Source organism: Monopterus albus, unplaced genomic scaffold (genome assembly GCF_001952655.1).
Source record: "Monopterus albus unplaced genomic scaffold, M_albus_1.0 scaffold4.1, whole genome shotgun sequence".
NCBI lineage: Eukaryota > Metazoa > Chordata > Actinopteri > Synbranchiformes > Synbranchidae > Monopterus > Monopterus albus.
In genome coordinates this window covers 8,520,461-8,544,406 of record NW_018127884.1, presented here as the reverse complement: position 1 = coordinate 8,544,406, position 23,946 = coordinate 8,520,461, and the positions used below count along the sequence as shown (strand labels likewise).

Sequence of the window (23,946 nt, the reverse complement as noted above, 5' to 3'; positions counted from 1 at the left end):
TGGGGGTGGGGGGTGGGGGGGCATGATGATGATCTTTGTTATATTGAATATATTGAACATAATAAAACCAACTTCCATCTCAGAGATTTCACAGAATGCAAAACATGTTCAGGACATCATTACCACCAAAAACCCTGAAATGAATAAATTTACTTCTGCAGCAACAAAGGCAAGCTATAGGTTTATTTACTGATGTGCTCAGCAAACATCAGGAAACATGGGATGAAAGAGATCCATAGAACTGTAATACCTCTCTTTACAGTAGTTCTTCGTCTTGAAAAAATCTATTAGAATTTATGTAGGGATGATCTGAAGGAACCAGCCCATTTGCATTTAATCTGTGACATCACATCCTATTAATCACACATATACTGTATGTATAATGTGGTGTTTGTATATTGTAACTCAACAAAACATTTATGTTCTTGCACACTAGGGTAAAACATTTTATCAGACCCCTGGGTGATGTTACATAACAAAATGCTAGCTTTGTGTTCTGCACCATATGTACCATGTGTACCATGTGTACTGTACATATGTACACTTTTGAATACAGAGTCCAAAACCCACAGTCTCAAGGGTCCAAACCAATCATTTTTCAAAGCAGCACACTCACAGAAGCAGCCAGTCACAGAGCTACTTCAACCTTCTAGAACAGATGGCGCCATTCTCAGTCCTGACACTGATTGATTTCACTGCTGCCTTTCACACAATTACATTTTCCTGTCTGTGCTCAAAGAGCAGAGTATTAGCATGGCTGTGATTTCAGTTCTCTATCATTAGTTGCTTATGACAAGTGATGTGGAAAGAAAGACCACATCAAGTCAAGTCAAGGTTTTTATTTGCCATTTATGCGTAAACAGACAGTCTAGGCATATAGAAATTCTTGTGCAGCTCTCCTTTGGAGTCAGGTAAGGAGTCAAAAGCCAGAAAGAACACTTAGTCTTAAAATAAAAAAAGTTACATAAAGACAACAAAGCATTAAATCCACAATACACAAAAATAGGGTAATAGTATTTTCTCCAGTGAACTTCAAACATTGCACTTAGTAATTCACATGGTGGAATTGGATATGTCATTACACTTGGAGAGGTAGTGAGGGGTTCTAATATAATGAAACACAGTTTATATTCAAGATTGCTTCCATTGCTTGGTAGAGAATGTCCTGCTATTATTCCGGTCCCACAAGAGAACACTGCTGATGAGATGCTCTTACAAAAATACCTTGTGGAACATTTCTGTATTATTATTGCACATGTCTAGTGAGGGGTTATTGCACATACTGTATATTCTCACATTTTTGTATTTGCCATCAGTCTTACTGTGGCAGGGAAAAAGCTGTTGTAAAGTCTAGTTCTGTGTGTGATGATACTGTCCACCCTGCTGTGCCTGAGTTTTTGTGTCTGAGCACAAAGTGAGCTGGGTGGCGTGGATCCCTGAGCATGTTCTCCACCATTTTATGACAGTGCTGTGTGTACAGTGTGTCCATAGCAGGCAGTTCAGTCCCAATTATCATCCAGTTTTTATGACCCTTTGAAGAGCCTTCCGCTCTGCCTGTGTGGTGTTACCATACCAGACTGTGATGCCAGTAGTGAGGATGCTCTCTACCAGTCCTCTATAAGCCTGGGTGAGAGGGCAACGGTTCAACCCAGCTTTTCTGAGCCGCCTCATGAAGTATAGCCGCTGCTGGGCTTTCTTCACTGTGGCAGCTGTGCTCAGTGACCAGCTCAGGTCAGATGTCACCTGCAGGCTCAGGAACTTGAGGCTGTCAGCCCTCTCCACCTCAGTCCCTTTGATGGTCAGAGGCAGCAGAGGGGAGGGGTTAGTCCTGAAGTCCACTATTATTTCTTTTGTCTTGTTTATGTTGAGGATGAGGTCATTCTCCTCTCCATAAACAAGAATGTTGTTCACCAAGCTTCTGTAACCCGACTCGTCTCCCCCCTAGATGAGGCCCAGAATGGTGTTGTCATGGTTGGAGACACAGTCGTGACGTACAGGGTAAAGAGTTTGGGGCTGACACAGCAGCCCTGCGGTGAGCCTGTGCTGATTGTGAGATCAGCAGATACCCACCCTCCCATTCCAACTACCTGTGGTCTTTCAGTCAGGAAGTCCAGAATCCAGTTACAGGTGGGAGTTGGTAGACCAAGGACTGTCATTTTCCCAATCAACCTACCCGGCCGAATGGTGTTGAATGCAGAACTGTAATCCAGGAAGAGCATCCTAGCGTACGTACTGCTGTTGTTCAGGTGTTTCAGGGTATGGAATAAAGCCAGAGCCGTCGCGTCGTCCACTGATCTGTTGGGGCGGTAGGCAAACTGGAGAGGGTCTACAGTGTCCAGGACCATGTGGTTGGCGTGTGTGAGGACCAGTGTCTCTAAGCACTTCATGGCGACTGATGTGAGTGCCACTGGCCTGAAGTCATTCAGAGTGGATGTGTCTGATGTCTTAGTGACCGGTATGATAATGGATTTTTTGAAAATGCGATGAACTACTGCTTGGGTTAAGGACAGGTTGAAGATGTCTGTATACACACTGGCCCACAGGGGTCAGTGCTGGGACCCCTTCATTGCCCTCATACACTGATCCTCTTGGTGGTGTAATCTTGTGACATGGTTTACCATACCACCCATATGCTGATGACTCTCAAACAGTGAATTCCTTCTCTGGAACTCAGATGTCTGCATGGCTGTCAAATGCTGACTGATGAATGATGGCTTACCACTTACAGCTCATCCAAACCAGGACTAAAATGTTTCTCATCTCAAAAAAGGACTGTTCTTTTATTACTCTCAATTGTAATGAAAGAAATCATGGCCCTGTCCTCCAAAGTGGATTGACTGATTAAATAAGTGACTGACTGATAAACTGGCTGATTCAAACTAAGTATGAAATAGATTGGGAATTAAATCTTTCAGTCTTGTGCACACAGTGAATTAATGATTTAGTAATTGATAGCAATTCAGAAAGGAACTTCCTGATTTCCCTTTTCCTATTTTCTAGTTCTCACTGAACTACAGTGAGTTAAGGACTTGTGGCAGTCCAGATGGGAAAGAGCTGAACTGTTCTTTTATGACTGAGTAGTGTCCCAGTGTCGTTGATGTGCTGAGCCACCAGTTGGCAAATCAAAAGATTTGTCAAAAAAAGAAGCAGAAGAAATATATATGTATGATGGGGAATAGGAAGTAGTTTACAATGAATGCAAACAACAAAGATGGAAGAGGAAAGCATTTAAAAAGGGGAGGAGGGTAGTGAAAAAAATGTTAGAGCATTAATGGATGGTGTGGAGGGGAGAGGCTGAGAGAATGAGAGTTACAGAGAAGAAATGGGTGAAGAGTGCCTTCTGTCTTCCACAGTTGCCATGGACACCAAGAAAGCTGACTTACTGCTGTGTGAATATTTTTTGAATGGAATACACACACACACACAGTAACATTCCTGCCATCATGACCATCTCCCACTTGTCTCTCCAGTCACAAAACACCCATCTCTCTAAATTTTCAAAGAAGACAAATGAATTTGACAAACAGTAAATTGCATGCTAATCATATTTACATGCTCTTTTGTGTGGAGTATTTTAAAATGCCTGTTAGGCTCTTATTATCACACAGTATGAGAGCACAACACAACATTTGTACAGACAGCGGAGCATCACAAACACACAGGGCACAGCGCATTACCATTTGTGTTTATCTCTGATGGGTGATGACTGCTGGGCTCTTGACTAACAATGGAAACCCATTTATTACTTTTTTTTTACCCAACTCACCCTTTTATCTTTGTATCTCTTTTTCAGTTTGTCCCTTTTAAAATTACCAATAAATGTGGGAGATCCGGAAGCTTTGATATGTTAATAAACAGTAATCACATAGCCTAAGGAAAGTCTGTTAACTGAGTCCCTCACTTGGCATCAGCTTTGAACTTTCTTCTTCTTTAGTAACCTCATTAATGGTTTCTCTATATCCCCATTACATCAAAGGACTATGTTTTATCATACAAGTGATTATTTTTCAGTGAAAGTTACAGCACATCCTTGTATGATGCATGCAACGAACTGCCTGGTTTTACTTACCTTTTCCATTCAAGCCTAATGGGCCTGAAACCACTAGTTTATGCCATAATTACTGGGCTTGTCCATCACTAAAATGAATTCAGTGAAGGCGGAATTGACTGTGCCTTCAGAAACTGACAGGCTCACCAAATGCATAGTAGGAGTAATGGCACAACATGCACACTCTTCAGAATATTGTCACTGATTGTCCCATGAGAAATATATTGATATCTTGGCTATAAAGAATTTGTCTCTGGTACAGAACTGAGGCAGCCATCTGTGGCACCAACTCAACCGATGGCTCTAACCATCAGGGGAAACGGGGGGGGGGTTCAGTCTCGCCCAAGGACACTTCCACACGTGGACTGCCAGCACCGAGATTCGAACCTTCAACCTTCTGGTTGGGAGTCGACTGCTTTACCCACCGCACCAGTGTCGCCTCCCCTCCCTAATTACACTGTGAACACCCCAGAAACGGTTAGGAACGATAAATAAGCAATAAGAACAGGAAGGTAAATGCCCCCTCCCTTCCCCCGGTGTGTGTGGTAATTTGTAATCAGTTGAGTGTATGGCAAGACTAATCATGGATGTCACAGCAGATGAATCCCAGGCTGGGGAGTGACACTGCGCTGGCTTCAGTAGTGCGGCTCCTTTAAGTTCATTTCTATTAAACTTACATAAGCAACATTATGTGAGTGGATTTTGAGTGCCATAGAGATCGATGTATCTTTAAAAAAGAAACTTATTTCATGGGATTAAAAACAACGTTCTATCGTCCTCTGGTCGGCCACGTGCAGGCACACTACAGGTACTACTGCTCTCAAACCCCCCCTATGGTAAAACGGTGCTCAACTTTTCCTGAGCTTGTTGTCGCTTGAAGGCGTAAAGACATTGGATGAGCAGGGTGCAAAGATTCACTGTAGCGAGAGTCCGGTTCCGAAGCGCGCATGCATTTCAGCACCTCGGACAGCGCACGGCGCCACAGTGGCGATGCGTGGATTCAACCGGTGGCTTTCAGCCAGACCAGGACCTCTCAGCTGAATGTTACGTAAAGAAAACTCTGTGCTCCACATGTGGGAAAGGATTTGCTTTCTGGATCACTCGGACTTGTGCTTTTTGTTCTTTCTCATACAAAGCGCCTCCGTCGAGTAGGCTACATCGTGCTGGTAGGCGTGCCGCTGGATAAGTGGTTGACTCCAGAAGCCGTGCTGAGCAGCGTGGAATAGTTGACTGTCATACGGGCGGAGTGGTGTGGTGGTGCCTTAGAGACCCTCCATTTGTAAGGATGCTGGTGGGAAATGCCTGGAGACAGAGATGACGAGATTTGTCAAAAGGCACTTGAACTCCTGTCAGATCTTTGTTCGAAGGGGGAAGTGCAGAACGAAAACTGTCTGGATTTTATCTACTATTTCCGAGACCTTGCCAGGCCACGCTACACGGATTCAGGTAAGGAACCATTTCCGCGCTTGATTCATGGGTTGTACTGAATTAAACTGAACAGGACGCCCCTTTCCCTGAACATTCTTCGGTTAGAGGTCGATAGGCGGTCTAAGCTGTTGGTTAGAGCGCTTTCTCAATCGATATTTGTATGGAAATGTGGTGTGCACATTAATTATCTCACTAATTATTCAGTTTAATTATGCCATTTTTATTGCAAGTTAAATGCTCTTGCACGGCCTCCCCTTTTCACCTACAGCCAAAATTCGAGGTCTAAAGTAAAACATTTTTTAAATTTCCATTCTACATCCAGGTGAGTCTGCCATTCTTTAAGATTCCAAATGTGTGGTTAGTCCAGTTCATTCCTGACACATGTGCACATGCCGGCGGTGATATCGTGCAGTGACAGAAATCATATTCAGTAAAACTGGATGCATTCGGCTACTCTTTTCCGTGGGTGAGTTACACCTGCACTCGCCGGTAGCAGTTACTGTCGTGGCACACTTACCTACCCACCTACTCGTTTAAAAGTTTACCTCATATTTATTTCGTACTGTTACCTACGTGAAACATTTACTAAATAAATGAAGCTTATTTAACTTTGTAATGACACAACTCTATTGCAGTTTTTTTGTTTTGTTTTGTAAAACCAAGCGAACATCCAGTCACACGTGAAGGGTTAATGGGACCATATAGTCACGCTTCATCACTACCAACACTAGACACCATCGTCTGGATGTTGTGTATGTGTATGAGACTGTGTGCAGAGAAGAGAGAAAAGGCGTTGAGGGAGGGACACAAGTGCATTCCTCCTTATACATAGGCTACTCCATTCTTTCTGCTTCCATTATTTAGAATTATTGTTATTATTATAAAGCTCCCACCCCTTTCTATCTGCTTCCCATGTCTGCATCTTTATATTCCTCCTCATTTCTTCTATTCCATAATCTCCCATCTCTCTTTCTCTCTGTCCTGCCTTATCTTTTTCATTGCACTGCCAGTCTCAGTGGAATCACTACAATATAGCAGGCACTGCAGTGGGCTTAGCTGTCAGAATGGCCTGTCTATAAGATTTTGTTGCAGTTTAGCTGGCACATGTAATACACAATGGCAACAGTAAATAACAGAATGACAAAAGAAGTAGATGAAAGAGAGAGAGCAGGTCCAACATCATGTGACCTATAGGTTAGTGTTTTTCTCAAGGGGACAGTTCATGAACATTTATCTACAATTCACAAACATTCTGAACAAAAAGATAAATTTGTTATCTTGACTCATAAAAACCTATTAAGGAGATAGATTTGTGACCACCTTGTCAGATATGAGAGGAAAGATAATCAGAGCAAACAATTATGTCAAGTGATTAAGTAAAGATGTATAACTTAATTTCAATATTTTGGGAAATATGAGAGCTCAGCACCACTCTCATATCACTCTATTAAAAATGAGCTAAACTTTGTTAGCTTAGCTCAAAGACTGGAAACAAGAATACAAAACAAGCCTGGCCCTGTCCTGGGTGCCAAGCTATTTCTCCTTATTTCCAGTCTTTAGGCTATTCTAAGTTAACTTGGCTGTAGCTTCATATTTACCATACAGACATGAGGGAGGGGTAGAACTCTATTCTATTGTCTCATCCAAGGTTTGGCAAGAAAGTGAAAAAGTGTATTTCCCAAATGTGGAACTATTCCTGTAAGGCTTAGCATGTGCAGAGAGAGCATTTAGTAGTGGTTTCCTAACCAGGATGCAAAGCACTGCTGTTTTTAAACTGTAGCTGTCTAATTAGTTAGACATGGTCCATAAGGTCAGTGCAACTAATATCCTGTGAGGATACAAACCAGCAGTAATCAGGGCCCAGAAGACAACCAATCAGAGCCACCTGTGTGTAACATATTATGCTGTGTACTCTGTGTTGATATTAACTATATTAAAAGAAGAAAATTAAGCAACATCCAACATGTATTTACAAAGAACCATGTTTAAGACAAGTAACACCTCAGGAGGTAGAAGTTCCATAAACTGGTTTTTCAGCGCTCATTTGCTTCCTACATATTTGCACCTTTGAGGGTCCTGAGCTCTAAATTTGGTCCAGTATTGTTGTGGTGACACAGTCTCTGAATCTTTCCAGACGTCTGGATACTTGTGCACCAGGCAGCATTCAGACAGCCTGCCAAGCTGGCTGTGGGCCCAGTGCCATCATATGAGTGACTCCCTCAGTTTCTCCACATTATTCTCCCAAATCACACATACTTTGGTATTCACACAATCTCAGAGAGGACAGAAAGGACCGTTTGAGTTCCTGTGCGAGGTCATATGGCAGTGCCCACACACAGCCCAGCCCAGCATTAGGCAGTGCTGCTGGATTTAAAAAAGATAGGCTACCTTATCTATATCATATAATGAATAATCCAAAACTAGCATCTAGAGTGTTTTCAGATTTGTTTTGAGTAAAACCAAGCAGTTTTAAATGTTGTGTTACATATTGTTTCATTTACTTTGTTGTTGTTTCAGAAAATGTCCTGTGATTTTTGTTTTGTTTTGTTATGGACATACATCTGTCAAAAATTTATAAATACTAAATGGTGTAGCTGAAAACAAAGTTTTTCAGTTACAGATTTAGTAAGTGAATATTCAGGATTTTCTTTTAATAATGAAATAACTACTTACTAAAGGAGGATGACAAGAATAAATACAATGATTGTAGAAAATGATTTACAAATTCATCAAGCCTCAGTGTGGGAATAGCAACAGCTGGTGGCAGTCTTTATAAACCAAACAATACTTACCGTATGTCACCATAAAGTCAGCTAGGTATATGGGAAGCTTGTCAAGTCATACAAAAATACATTATTATTATTATCTAGAGTGCATGCACATTCTCTGTTCAGGTAATCATGAGGGGAATGTTGGCTTTATATGATGCTCATTATGATTATTACAGTATGATGATTATTTTTAACCATATTAACATGCATTTAATTTGGAATCCCAGAGTTTTTTGATGAATAAAGTGATATCGATAGATAGATATTGTAAATAGATATTGTAGATAGATACTTGATTGATCCCAAGGGAAACTGGTAGTTACCCAGGAAAAACAATCATTACTGTCTCTACAACCTGTAATGGGACAATTACTATGAGTAAAGTAATTAAAATGATTATACACTACTTGTCTTTGGAGTATTAAAAAAATCCATACAAATCTTCATCAGCATCGACACCGATGGACATGTAATAACCTGTTGCGTAGTCAGCACAAACTGGGCGTAAGTCTGTATCACTGCCCTCACACGTAATGAGGCATAGCCAAAAATAGACATGGTCATGAGGGTACAGCAGACTGATGCTATAAAAAACACTGTGCAGAAGCTTGGAATTTTCAAAATGCAGACTGACTGTACAGTACCTCAAGGATGGAAGATATGTCATTGCAGTAAATTAATTACCTGAATGTGTTGTATTGTATGCAGAATGGTAAGCAGAGGCTTACCATGCACAAAACAGAGTCAGCATTATTTAGCATCACTGGAAAATATAAAAAGCAACATGTAACACGAGTAACAATTTTATTAAAGTTCAATAATGTCATTAACAAAAATTTAACTAATCAGACAACATTACTTCACTATGTAAAAACAACGTGAACCTGTGAACATCTGAACATACTGTATGAACATCTAGCACAAGCTGCAACAGTTAAAAAGGTATTTAGTGGTAAAAGACAGTGAGGGGATTAGAATTTTTCCATCTCAATATAATACTGGTATGCCTATAAGCACACTGAAGGGGTTGATGTGATCATTCGTCTTGTCCATACTGTAATGTGATTTCAGCTCTGCTGTCCTCTGTCTACATTGCATAGTACTTTCAAAGCTAATGGCTAAAGTATTTAATTTGGCTAATGCAGACAGCTGAATATTAGGTTGAGCTGAACTTTATAATGCATTTTTGCTTAAAATGAGGTCCATAGACCTCCCACGTTTTCCAGTTTAGTAAAGGGGAAGACATCAAGGAACCACAGCACAGTATTTAAGTGTGCACGGCAATAAAGGTACCCTTTGCTCCTGATGGCTACCAAATGGGCCGGACTGGTATTAAAGCTTTTAAAGTTCAGAACAATATTTGCAACACTAGTTATTATTCTAGCACATCATCATTATGTGCTAATTGCAAAGCAGCTGTCTCAGTGTCTTCCCTCCAGTGAATGCACAATATGTGGAATGTACTGCTTAAGATTAGATTTAATTAAGATGTGGAGAGTTTTTTTTTTTTTGACACAGATAAGTTGTGTTGTGAATTGTATTCAGTTATGGTGTTGTTGAGTGATTACAGTAATCATTGATTTTTGCCTTAGAAAAACTCCATATGCTGTGCAAAATGTAAGCCTTTGGGAATTGCACCATTTAAAATGGTGAGAGATAGTCCTAAAAACTAATCTCAGAAATGTACTGCATTCTAATTATAATGTTACCTAAGTGCTGATCAAACCTCTGCTGATGTCTTAGCTGATGTGAGCAGTTCATGAGAGGACTGTAATATACTGCTTCCAAATCTTTACCTTCAAATGAAACAGGTGTAAACAAACACACAACAAATTTTAAACAATATCTCATGTCCTTTTACGCTCACAGCTAAACTCAGTGCATATAACTTGTTATTACTTTGTGGAAAAAACTTTTAAAAATAATTGTCTTAATAAATAAATCCTGTTCAGGTTGTTTTTTTAAGCTGTTTTAGCTGTTAACCACTGATACCAGATCAGTGCTTTAAGGGCTTTAAAGGTGTAAACCATTGTTAGTTTAAGTTCTAACATCAACAGGATGTAAAACTAACTAAATAACTAAAGTCTGTTTGGAGTTTTATTGTGAGCTTACTCATAGGAGGTACCCCACCTGTCAAATGTTTAACACACTTTCTCATTCAATTCAGGGGGAATGTGTGTACAAACCTTTGACTGGTGAATGAATGACTGAATCAATTAAAGTTACCAGATGCTGGTGGTAGTGCATGATAAGGATTAACGCCACTCTGGGGTCTTATTGACCTCAGACACGACTAACATCGACATTATCAAGCAACTGGCAAAGGGAAGGTTTATCACTTCTGTCTCACATACAATACTGGGTGTTGAAAAAGGAGAAAGAAAAACACTTTTGGACTAGTACAAATGTTCATTTAAGTCATGTTATTATTGTACTGGGTCATAGACTGGAATTAGGCACTGTTTTGTTGCCGCAGTTACTTTGACTTATCTTTCAAAAACATTTAGGGAAAAGTCAGAGCCCACCCCCTGAGAACACACAATTCAGAAAGCCCTTGGTGACTGTTAATACGCACCTCAGCTCCCTTCTCATGGTGCCTGAGACACCCTGTTCTGATGTAAACGAACGTTCTGCAGAAATATTCAGTATCATGCTCTGAAAGCATAAACTCTTACTTGACATACAAAGGCCTGGCGTGATGCTCCTGTAGATCTTTTACACAATAATACATAATTATACCCATTAAGCCCCCCCTACAAAAATGTTGTAAACAATTGAAATAGTTGTGAGTGAAACAACAGCTCACCGCCTTAACAGTATGTTTGTGGTATGTGCTGGTGCGTATGTTTCAGCAAACTCTTCCTCCATGTTATCAGCAAAGGACTGAAAATAACTGCATGGGTCACACCAAGCCTAGAGGACAGATATAAGGCTCCAGATGAAATTTAAATAAATGTAGTTAATCCGAACTAATCCTGTCAAGGATTCTTTGTAGCAATAAAGAAAAGAAAAAGAGAAAGTTCCACAAAATCCCCAGTATTTTCACTGTAATAACAAATTAGACTTTGTTTGCCAGGTCAAAGAAACATGAATTGTCATAATATGACACCTCAGGTGAATGAAAACATTTCACATACCCATGAGTGTCAGTGAAGTAACACCGTATTAGTTACTATATAAAGGTTATGACTGTTATGGTAAATGTATAGCTTTTCAACAAAGCAGAAAGAAAACTTAATTCACTGCTACTCTTTTGTCATATCAGATATATCGGTGAGTCTGTTGTCACTGGTAGTGACTGCCTGTGGCCTGGCCCTGTTTGGGGTCTCCCTCTTTGTCTCCTGGAAGCTCTGCTGGATACCATGGAGAGAGCGTGGGCTCTCTCCCACCACCAAAGAGGCCCATGGGCACCTCAACCCCACTATGAGTCCCCTACCTTCGCAGCTTGCACCCAGGCAGCCAGTTTACACAGCTGTGGACCCCCCGGCGCACAACCGCCGTGAGTCTTCGCAGTGCTCCATGGCCAGAGAGCCCACTTCTGTGGCATCGGTTGTATCAGTGCAGGCTCCTATGACTCCAGTATCACCACCACCTGTGGTTATGGCCACACCTGAGGCAGCTATGAAGATCAGTCACACATCTCCAGACATCCCATTGGACGCCCAGAGTAAAGGCCAGGAAAACGGGGTTCACACTAACCCTCGTATGCAGAGACAGACCACTGAACCCCGACCATCTGGTTGCTCAATATCTGAAATTGGGTCAGTATAAGTGCGCTGTGGATTTCTTTGTTTTCAACAGAACTAGATTCTACCTGGAGAAATTTGTAACACTTCTGCTTAAAGTTATGGAAAGACTATGGTTATGGCATTAAATTATGGCTGATGTATGGTTAGGGTTAAGCAACAAAAATGCTTGGTTAAAATTAGGTGATGGTTAAAGTTTTACCAAGACATTCCATTTAAATAAATGACCACTCCAGCATGACACATACACTACACAATGCTACATGCCTATTCTGGCTTTTCCTCAGCTTGTTAATGTTGTATGATGATATTTGTATTTGATTTTCTCCACAGACAGGGGTCCATTCGCAGACATATGAACCTGTCTAACCCTGACTTCAATGTGGCCCAGTTCCAAAGGCAGGACTCACTCACTGGAATGGGGCTGGGCCTTGGCCGTCTCAAACCTGAGCTCTACAAGCAGCGCTCCCTTGAAGGGGATGAAGGCAGTCGCAGAGGAGGAGGCTGTGGACGCCTCCACTTCATCCTCAAATTTGACTGTGACCTGGAACAGTTAATAGTTAAGATCCACAGAGCAGAGGACCTCCCAGCTAAGGACTTTTCTGGTACCTCTGACCCGTATGTTAAGATCTACCTGCTACCTGATCGTAAGACCAAGCACCAGACCAAGGTGCATCGCAAGACGCTGAACCCTGTGTTTGATGAGGTCTTCCTGTTTCCTGTGGCGTACTCAGAGCTTCCCACACGTAAGCTGCACTTCAGTGTCTATGACTTTGACCGCTTTTCCCGCCACGATATTATTGGCCAAGTGGTTGTGGACAACTTCATGGATCTGGAAGATTTCCCAAGGGAGACAAAACTCTGCCGGGACATCCAGTATGTCTCCTCGGTGAGTCAGCACATCTGTTCATAATTATGTCACGTCCATTAAACGTGCCATGTTATATTTAATTTTGAACTATTACTACAAAATGCAAGATCCATTTTATTAAGTGTGACATATTTGCTTTGTCGCTTAGTTGGACCGATTCTTCAAAAGTAGTGGGTGTGTAACTGATATATGGATTAAATCCCTTATTTTATTATTTTTTTTATCAGTCTTTTGTGCCACTTTTGGTCACTTTGTGACTCTCTCTGGCTTTCTCTCTCTCTCCCACTCTGGCCAATGGCCCTGCCCACGATACAATATATACCTTCCAGGCTGAGGCATTACATAACAGTGGCAATTCACTCTTCATTCAATGTTCCAGACTATTTTACATTCTACATCATTCCAAATTATTCTACATGTACAAAATACATATTTTAAAGAATAAACATAATAATATGAGTTGATTCAGAACATGAACCTGAAAATACTGTACTTAACAAATCAAAATTAAATAATTATTTAACAAAAATATTACCAAAATAACTATTTACCTGTAATCCCGAAAATCTAAATATAACAGAAAATACTGTCTTGTGACATGGTGCCGCCTTACTGAGAGCTACATATTTGGTTCACATTTGAGTTCTTTATTTCAGCACAATCTATCACTCAGAAACAATACGAAGCGTAACATAAAACTGAAACACGCTGAGCTGTCAGCTCTATATAAAGAAAGAAGAGTTACTTGGTGGGTAAGGTGAATAGGTCTTCTTTTGAAAAAAGAGGATTTCTCTTGATGACTTTGCTCTGTTTGTGGGTTAGTTAGAGAGTTTTTTAGCAATGGGTAGAGCATCAGATCAATACCAGACATGGTATTCTACTGCAGTATTTTACAGATTGGTCACTACAAAAAATATATCTCAGGCATCTGTATGGATAGATATTCATTTGTGCGCATTTGTTTTATTGCCATTTCACTCTTTGTAAAACAATGTATATGTTTCAAAATAAAAAAAAATTTAATTGTGAAGATGCTGAAACTCTTTTTAGGAGAGATTTCTATTTAACTAAATGATTTAATTATGTAATGGCTATTGTTACTTCAGGACAGAGGACATCATTGGGAGACACATTTACTTCATCTGCCCTGACTGGATTTATATCCACTGTCCTCTCCTGGGACATTTCCAGGGTGAGACCATCTAAGGTCAACCGGATTTAAAGCCTCTTATAGACAGTGTGCATGTGTATATTTATACTTTAATCTTTGTGAGGGGCATTTTTAGTTCTAAACTTGTTGAGTGAGAATATTTTTTTGTGAAATGAGGATGTTTATGCGCTATAATGTAACCAAAGGGGTCCTAAAGTATAGACGTACAAACAAGAGAGTGTGTGATAGAGTATGTGTGATAGTTTTACTTCACTACACCTTCATTGCTGCTACTATTACTACTCCTTCTTCCCTGTGTTACATTATACAGCTGAACGATACCTGACAGCTGTATTGTAACATGAACAGTACATGTATATGCATATAGGCTCCCAGTGATTGCCTCATCAACAGGCATCTCATTAGTTAAGCCCAACCTTCTGCAATGTGCAATTGATCCCCTGTTTCATGGCATACTTAAGTGCCATTTATAAGACTCCTTACCATTGATTGCTGCCAACAATTCAATTAATCACAGGCAGGTCAGTGAAACAAGATCAATGAAGTGGAGCTGTTTAATGGAAAATTGCAATTTTCTTTTAAAACACAGATACAATTTTAATGGCTCCAACCTTTGGTTGTATTTGTAATGATAACATTTTACTCACCAAAGTCATTGCTTAGATATTGGCTCAAACATGGCAACACTGCTAAAAATAAGCCCAGCAGGAAAAAACACAGGGTCTGTCAGCCTGGCAGTGGACAGTTTGGATCATAATTCAGTTTTGTTTTCCTTTCTAAATAAGACAACTTCGTTACAACCTGCCTAACTGTTCAGACGTGGTGCGATGTTTAAACATTTTTTTTTAGCTATGCCACAAATTCAGCAAATCTTTTTGTGAGTACAGTGTTATCATAACCAATATAACCTACTGTATGTCCCAAACCATGAAAATACAACCCAAGTTTAAAATGGTTTTTTTTAACTTTATTATCAACTATTACCGAACTGTAATAGCACTAGTAAAGCCTTAATCAGTTCTACATTACAATGCGTGTCATGAAAGTATATGATTGAGCATCTCTGTGTGTCTGTTTCTTGTGTATCTAATAAGCAAAGCATCCTCTGCCTCTGTTGATGACCAGGCTTGTCTCGTGCAGCTCTTGCGCACAATATATGCAAATACCTTGTCTGCAATGCAGTCATTTCAATTTAATGAGCTTTGTACCTTAGTAACTTGAATTTGTGTGCCTTATTGGTCCACTTGTCAATCTAGGCTAAATATAGCCACCATAGTAATGTGGTGTATGTGCTTTAGCTGGGAAAAAAGAACCTTGAAACTTATCAACATGCTTTTCTGCTTTGGTCTCTTATAAAAGAGAGCAGCACACATTAATTTCATATTCATTTTCATGGTCACTCATGCTTTCATTCAGAATAACTCCTCCATGGTGTATAATTTTCATGTAAAAATCTTGTTAAACTTGCCAGATGGTAGCCTGGCTTTACAAGTGGAGAAATACAGGCTTCAGTTGAACATAAATCTGTATAAAAACCATATAATCATATAAAGTAGCACAAAAAAATCACGCCTTACTGAGCAGTGTTCCCATATATAACATTTATATGTGAAATAAAGTCATTGAGATGTTGAGAATTTCTCCTGAAAATGCAGTACAAGATTATTGAAGGTTACATAGTAGAAAGAATCGGCCTCAGCCACGATGAGGCAATCAGTCATGTTCAGATTATACTGAAAATGGAATACTTTTGTAGTCGGATATTCTTTGGGGCTGAGGTAGAGACGTGCACTACCTGGCAGTCTGAATTATGCCTTTGTATTTATGCCTGACTACACACCTTACTTTATAATGAAGGTGGATACTCATACTATACAGTATGTCTTTGCCACAATGTGAAGAGGATACTCCTAATGGACCTAGAAAAAATTATATCTAAAAGTGCCCAAGCAATCGTCGGGAGCTGCAAGACAACCACAGATAATGTGAGATGCCTGACAAGAAGTAACGCCATACCGAAGCTAGTTATTGTAGGAAGAACCAGGTAGCTAAAGAGAAACAGTTTAGTGTTTGACCTGCTCAGCAATGCCAAAAAGTTAATCTCAGTGTATGTGTTTTAGTTTTTAAAGATCACTCATTAATAATTCATAAATTCTGCACCTTTAATTTCATTAACAATTTCCATAATCATGTGCATTTATTGTCAGTATTGTAATTTGTCTGATCACAAAGTAAGTAGAGAGAAAGGTTGCAGGAGACGTGGTGAGATACATCATTTGAAATTATGCTAATTCGGTCAAGCTCAATCCTACAAAATAACTCAGCTCACAATAATTTTTCTTTATTGTGCATGATTATCTTTTTGAATTTGTCTATACAACCAATGCCTGTGGTTAAAGAACAGTAATCCCTTTTTTCTTTCCCTTTTCTTGCAATTAAAATCTGGACAACTGATGTTTTTGTTATTTTTTTTTATTCATGTCACTTCAGTGTCTAACTCAAATTTGTGGTACCATGTGCATTTGTCACAGATATCTGCAGCAGACATCAGCCTGCCAGCTAACAGTTTAATGCAAAGTCTCACATATGGTCTGTTGGAGACCATTAACAGCTTCCTACTCATGGCCTCTAAAAATATTGGTGGCCAGAAGCCTTCTGCTTCCACCTCTCTCCATGTCTCCATCTCTCTCTGTCTGTCTCTCTCTTTCTCTCTCTCACACACACACACACACACACACACACACACGAGAGAGAGAGAGAGAGAGAGAGAGAGAGAGAGCTAGCGAGAAAGAGAGAGAGAGAGAGAGAGAGAGAGAATGTGCCTACTTTATCCAGTTGCTATATTTGTGAAACCTTTACAGGTTTGACCACACTTGCACTGAATCTTAAATGCAGTTTCTTTGCCAACCAGGCCAAGCTTGTCTCATACAACCCACGTATATGGGCATCACAGCTCCACTTGGCATCCACAAAGTCAGCTGTGTCCCACTTACATGATACATACACAAGTGGCGTTTGAGTTCATAAAAGTGACAAAAGCAATAGCACATTCAAAGATGTTTATACTGTATGTAAAGTGTATTCACTTGAATTATGGGTGTGATGTCCGACTGCATGATTCTGCACTGTTTGCACCAGTCAGGGCCATATGGAATTGCTAGTAGACCAGATGAGCAAGTGCATGCATATGGTGTTTCAGTGAGCTTCTCTGCAGTTACAGTGGCATTGCCAATAAAGTTCATTAAAGGGCAAAGCCTGGCATTTGCACTTGTCATGGCAGCCTAAAGCTATAGTATGTTGATGACAAGGACTTTGTTCAAAAGTAATTGCATTTCACAAATGTTTCACAAGCTTCAAGGCAGCATTTGTGTATGTTGACCCCATAAAGTATGTGCCTGTTTGGAAATGAAGGGTCTACTGTAGCTATCAGTTCTTAATAGGTCCTTAGGTATCTGTTTGTGAGTCTGCATTTGCAGCAAATAAGAAAAATAGACATCTAGAGGCGGGGCAAATAAAATCACAGTAAGCTGTTTTGTCAGCGTGCCAGATAAAATAGATATTTACAGCAGTATTGATATTTTTCTGTAACCTCTCTGCCACTGGCTGTTTTATGAGGCAGTGTTTCTGTCCTTAATTGTTGAATGTTAATCAATGTTACCCAGTTAGAGTTTAATGGTATGTGACAGCTGGTGATGGGGACGAGAGATTCACAGTATCTGGAGTGGTGTTTTTTTTTTTTTTGTCATTTTCACACTACTCAGCTCATGCACACACACATACAGTACACACACAGACTGTTACACTTGCACAAATGCTTGTTCTCAGACATTTGCACACATGCCCCACACTACGGATATCAGTACAGAGGTAGGACATTTTGTAACCAGTGCAGTAGAGCTCACAAATTCATTGGCTTCATTGACAGAAAAGAGGATTATTTTTAAGTGATGATTGCCAGTGGGATTGACCATATGGGTTGTTTCACTGCCAGAGCTGGGTTGTTTTTATCCGCAACAGAAGTTGGTTGTAAATAATGTGTTAATGTGTTATTTTTATGATTTAAAGAATGACAAAACAGACAAAAGCGCTATTATTTGCTGTATTAAATGTAGCCCTGTTTTACTTAGTTTGTTCATTTTAATTAATGGTTTTGGATTTTAATGTGCTTGTATAGTATTTGTCAACTGTGAAATGTGGAACACAGCCTTGCAGTGCAAAATTCAGAGGGATGACACATAAACAACCACACACACACACACACACACACACACACCTATGAGCAATTTAAAGTCAGCAATCAACCTAAGCTGCATGTCTTTGGGACAAAGCCAGAAAGAACCCATGCAAGCACAGGGAGAATATGCAAACCTCACACAGACACGTCTCAGGTAGGCCTGGGCTCAAACCCAGAATCTTCTTGCTATCAGGTGACAACACTAACCACCGTGCTGCTGTGCCACCTGAAGTTCAAAGTGCAGGGATTAAATGCCCATTTGTTGCCCAAGAAGGATTTTGTGGCAGAAGAAACACAGCGTTAATCTTTCTTTTCCAACCTGTATTTGAAGTGTGCACAAATTTAGACAGTGGACCATGACGGGTCCACATATGATGTGAAGTGCATTTTCTGAAGGAGCTGTCAGTTTATCCATCACGCAAATTAAAATGTCATAGCCTTGTTGAATATCAAGTACAATTTTAACAAAAGAGCCTCATCAAGGTATGAGGCAATTTAGGTCTGAACATCTGAAACTCTCTTTCTGTCTCTCTCTCTCTCTCTCACACACACACACATTTATAGGCAGTGATCACAGTTTTTAACAAGTGTCATATCACAGACGAGACACAGCCTTAGCGATGCTGACAAATGGTAGAGAAAGACTGACAGAACAGTGTGTGTAAGTGAGAGCGTGTGAAAAAGAAGGACATTGCTGCTTTATACTAATTTTTCAGAGACCTGTTTTCATAATGAAATTACAATTCAATTTAAATTCTTCTGACTCTGCTAAGCCACAAGACTTATACTGTAGTACATGTTATAATGCATATTGTTGCACTGTATCTCATACTATGTAAAAAGGCATTAATTTCTTTTGTAGTGCTTACATTTTTAACTGAGTAACCCCCTCCTGTAGATAAGGTTATTTTTGTTTTCAGAATAGCTTTTTCCTAATTGTTTTTTGCAGAACAAAACACAATCAACTAAGATCAATCACTCACTAGTGCTTTGATTATGTGCCATTAGCTGCTGATATCTCCTGCTAGCAGATGGCCAATAGACCTGTCTCTTTTAATAAGTGGAAAGCAGGCACTTTTCTGTTCCCTTGTTTCTTACAAGTGTACCAGCTAAGGGATCGACCACAGTCAGAAATTAGCTCATATTGTACTTTCCAAATAAACACCTGGATATATTATAAAGGTGCCTACAACAGCATAAAAAACTTCTACATGTTCCTTGTACTTCAGGATTGTCATAACAATACAAGGCCCATTCTAATCAACTTTAATCTCCCAGTATATTTGCAAAATTAGATGACATTATCTCAGTTAATAGAGCTGCTCTACAAAATCAGTAATCAATAGCAGATGAGGCCTGATTCAAAATTCCATCCCAATCACACAGACAGACTAGTAGATCGGCAAGAAATTCTACAGTAGGAGTTCTTGACACATTTGTGTGCTTTCCTGAATCTCACTTCTTCAGTGGAGTTATTTTAAGAGTAAGTGATAAGTGAGCTTCTGCCATTCTGCAGCTGAACAGAAGCCTCCATATCGGGTGAAATGTGTTTGGCTTTTATTAGAGCAATGTGACAGAGGAGAATATTCCTTAACAGAAACATGTTTCAGCTCACCTTCAGCTAACATATGGTAAAGAAAAGCAGGAGAAATAATGCCAATATTGTTATTAAAAGAGAGACTGTTAAGTTGCATTACCAAATATAAAAGCAATACATACAAAAACAAACTAGTCATATATAATCAAAATAAAACGAATGGTAAAGCGAATATGTTGTGTTGTCTTTCAGGATAATGTGGACCTCGGGGATCTGATGTTTTCACTCTGTTACTTGCCTACAGCAGGCAGACTGACCATCACCATGATAAAGGCCCGCAATCTCAAGGCCATGGATATCACTGGTGCATCTGGTAATTAATGCCATGTTTTTAACTACAGTCTCACTGGTATCCTGAAGGAATATTAACATCTTCCTGTTCGGTTTCTCTCACCTGCATAGATCCATACGTGAAGGTTTCATTGATGTGTGATGGTCGCAGGCTGAAAAAGAGGAAGACATCAACAAAGAGGAACACTTTGAATCCAGTTTACAATGAAGCCATTGTGTTTGATGTCCCTCCAGAAAACATAGAGCAGATCAGCCTCTTGATTGCAGTGATGGACTATGACCGGTTAGAAACTTTTACAGGGCTACAAATAAGTTAAAGAGTATTTTGGATGTCTTGTATAAGTCATATTTAATTTAGGGCACAAATATGAGATATTTAAAAGCACATGGTAACAGTTTTTAGACCGTCTTCAACTCTGTTTTTGACATGGAAACAGTTTTGTGGTTTCTTAGGATCATTATTTTCAGAATGCAGGGTTGTTCGTGATGACACTGTCTTTCTCTCTCTCTCTCTCCTGCACATGCAGTGTTGGCCACAATGAGGTCATTGGGGTGTGTCGAGTAGGCAACGATGCAGACAACCTGGGTCGAGACCACTGGAGTGAAATGCTCACATATCCTCGAAAACCTGTCGCCCACTGGCATCCTCTGGTTGAGGTGAGGTGACTTTACAGTAATGAATGTGTCAGGTGTTCCCATGCATGGATGAGCAATGACCAGATTTTGAACATTAACATATTTTAGTTCTTTCACTAACTGTTATTTGTGACTAATACTTTCATAGAGAAAGGTTTTTCAGTCCTCAGGCACAAATAGATTCAATCTAACTAACTGCAAACTATTTAGTTGATGGTTTTATCTGATACTATCACAGCCCCTATACTTTACAAAGGTCTAATACAATAAACTATTCCAGGAAGAGGAGGATGTCTGTATAATTCTAATGTAATTTTATCTTAGCTTTTATAGCCAAAGTTTGACAGAAATAGCCAATGCATGAAAAATGTAAGTTAAATGTTAAGAACGAACAGAATTGACAAGTAGCCTGTAATACTAAAGAACATACTGTATATCTGACCCAGTAATCTTAGTCCACAGAGGATGACGCTGTTTCTTTGAAAGTACATATCTGGATCTGATTATGGAAGCATAACTTAATGATCCTCTGCCAAAGTTAGCATGGCAATGCACAGTTCTATAAAACTGTGTTTTTTTAGACCAAGAAACCAGTTTAAGCCTGCAGTTATAGTTGTGGTTTCGCAAGACAGGCCCATTACATGACAGGCCCCATGTCTATGAGAGTGTACCAGATCACTCAGTTTTAGTCTTGATCTTCTTGCCTTTTTAGATAGTGTAGTGGGAAACTAGCAGGGGAGACAAAGTAGACAAAAGCTCTGATGTGATTCAGCCCCAGGCATGTTGGGATGCATTTGGTTCCAGATGAAAGCCACTAGGCTTTATGTGGGCAGTTCACAAAATGATATAAATAAAATAAATGCAATTAGCCAAAATATATTCCTGGAAAACCTTTAGATTTACTGGGACTTGCAGAAAACTGAGAGTAGACGAGGTGTAGTGCCAGACAAACCACAGAACTGATATCCTGACAGCAGGGAACAGGAAGTCACACTACAGTAGGAAGCTGCGAGTTGGCATCCCTGACATGTGCACTCAGCCTGGAAGAATGGCTTTACTGTGTGTATTTACTTGCACATCAAAGGTCTGCATCTACAAAATGCAAAGATACAGTGAGTGTCAGCCAAAACTGGTATTTGAGCTGTTTCTTTTGGGGAATGACAGTATGTGGAACTTCAAAACCTCTATTGGAGCCTTAAGACACTACATTTAATGTTTACCTCCTCCCAAATACTTTCAGTCACAGTTGTTCCGTATTCACAGAATTGCTAAGTGCTGCTTTTATCCTTTTGCTTACAGCTGGCAAACTAACCATTCACAGTCTCTATTCCAATAAAACTGAAAACTGAAAAATGGGGGATATTTACCATTTGTTTTACTGGCCAATGCATAACTCTGCAAGTCATTAGTACTGTACTTTTGTTTAGATGTTCCAAGATGAAATGATGATGAAAGATGAAAATGTGGCTATTTTGTTTGACTGTACATTGTTTATATGACTCTGAGAAAGAAGGTTGCATGGTACAACTTATTATTTCTGCTTTACTCTTTTTTGCAGTACCAAGGGGCCACTAGTAGTAGCCAAGGAGGATCCTGTAATTCTCTGAAGACACCTCCCTCACCGTAGTATTGACCAACAATTCACATAAGAGCACCAAACAAACGGAAGCCCCCCAGATGCATCCTTTGACAGTGGAGCTGCTGAGGGCTGCACACATACGGTCTTGGAAGAAGAAAGCAGACACTGATAAATACTATGGAACAAGAGACACAAACTGTTTTGAGCTCTGCTCAGCTGGCTCAGTTGCATGTTGAATGACGACAAAGATGGGTGTTTGCTTTTCTATAATGTTCGATAAGAAAAAGAGCAGGCATAGGCAAACATTTTAGGTCTGTGCTATTCCTGGGTTTATACAGTAGGTACAGTATTTTTTTTTTTTTTACATTGTCTTGTTACTTGTTCTAATGAGGTGAGTCCGTATTTGCAAAACCTTCTAACAAGCAGTCGAACTGCCATATAGTTTTTTTAATTTGGTGGTGAATTGGTGCATGAGGTCATGGTTTGGTGCGATATCTTCTCCTTGTTTGTTTGTTTCTGTTGCTATATTGGGAATACGATGTGTTGTTCTGTCAGATGATGTGCAGTGATGGTTAATTTCCAGACAAAGTACCTGTAAGTAAAATATGTTCAATGTTATCAATAAATATTATTGCAAAAAAAAAAAAAAAAATTTGATCTTTGCCCATTACATTTTATAGCATTGGAATTTAATTGTGTAATCATTTTTCTTTAACTTATTGTTTGTTTGACTTCTTTTCAGAAAAAAAAATGCTGATGATTATAGTTGTGCATGGTGGAGAACCAGAATATTCAATAACTTATGGAAATTAAATCTAAAAAGAGCTAGAAAACAAATTTAAAGCTACAATTTATTATGTAGTGTGTCAGCTTCACTGTTGTTTATGATTAGTCTATGAGAAGTACAATTCATTAGAAGGTACCCGAGCAGCTTTCCGCAACAGGCGATAAAAGCTGCTTGTGTAAGAAGATTAGGAATGCCTGTAGGCACGGCTCTGAAACGAACCTTTGCCAAATTAGAAACTTAGAAAGCATTTTAGTAAAAGAAAGAAAAAATATTGGAAATTCATTATCATAGCACATATTTGCTATGGTTCCCCTCGCAGTGAGCAACTAATTTAATTTTAGACTATGCAGACTGGATTGTGAATGTGTTTCTCATAATTTGGCAAGTTGCTGGTGAACATTAAATATTGGGGTTCACTGGTGGATAAGTGCAGCATGTGTTGTGTTGCATGTAAACAGGAAGTGACTAAGTTTGATGTAATCATTTTACATCCAAATGTTTGACTCACTATGTGAGTAGGAACTTAAACACCTGGAACTTAATTATCCTGTTTTATTATTGTCTCTCTCTTCCCCTCATCTAATCTGCATAAATGGGAAGAAGCTCTCTGTCCTGTGCCTATAGTGATGTTACATTTAGGCTTGTGCTTGTGTCATTGTCTCAGGTGTTGATGAGAGGCTAACCCTGGCACACACAGTATAGATACCGGCTTTCATCAAACTCGATTTGACAGTTCTAGGTGAAAGGTTATCCAATCAGAAGCTTTGTCCCACCCCCAAGAACCCCA

The 23,946-nt window shown here is 39.6% G+C and overlaps 1 protein-coding gene across 1 annotated transcript; it reads left to right on the top strand.

The window, feature by feature from the left end:
- Nucleotides 1–4,748: 4,748 nt before the first annotated feature.
- Nucleotides 4,749–22,965, top strand: syt9a (synaptotagmin IXa). Its single transcript, XM_020605994.1, has 7 exons — nt 4,749–5,494; nt 11,513–12,008; nt 12,327–12,882; nt 20,059–20,179; nt 20,269–20,440; nt 20,685–20,814; nt 22,352–22,965. The coding sequence occupies exons 1-7, from the start codon at nt 5,347–5,349 to the stop codon at nt 22,418–22,420; spliced, it is 1,692 nt and encodes a 563-aa protein (XP_020461650.1). The 5' UTR covers nt 4,749–5,346; the 3' UTR covers nt 22,421–22,965.
- Nucleotides 22,966–23,946: the final 981 nt, after the last annotated feature.

Coding starts and splice junctions, on each gene's coding strand:
- syt9a (XM_020605994.1), top strand. CDS start 5,347: ATGCCTGGAGACAGAGATGACGAGATTTGTCAAAAGGCACTTGAACTC. Junction 12,009..12,326: donor TGCTCAATATCTGAAATTGG/GTCAGTATAAGT, acceptor TTTTCTCCACAG/ACAGGGGTCCATTCGCAGAC. Junction 20,180..20,268: donor GGATATCACTGGTGCATCTG/GTAATTAATGCC, acceptor TCACCTGCATAG/ATCCATACGTGAAGGTTTCA.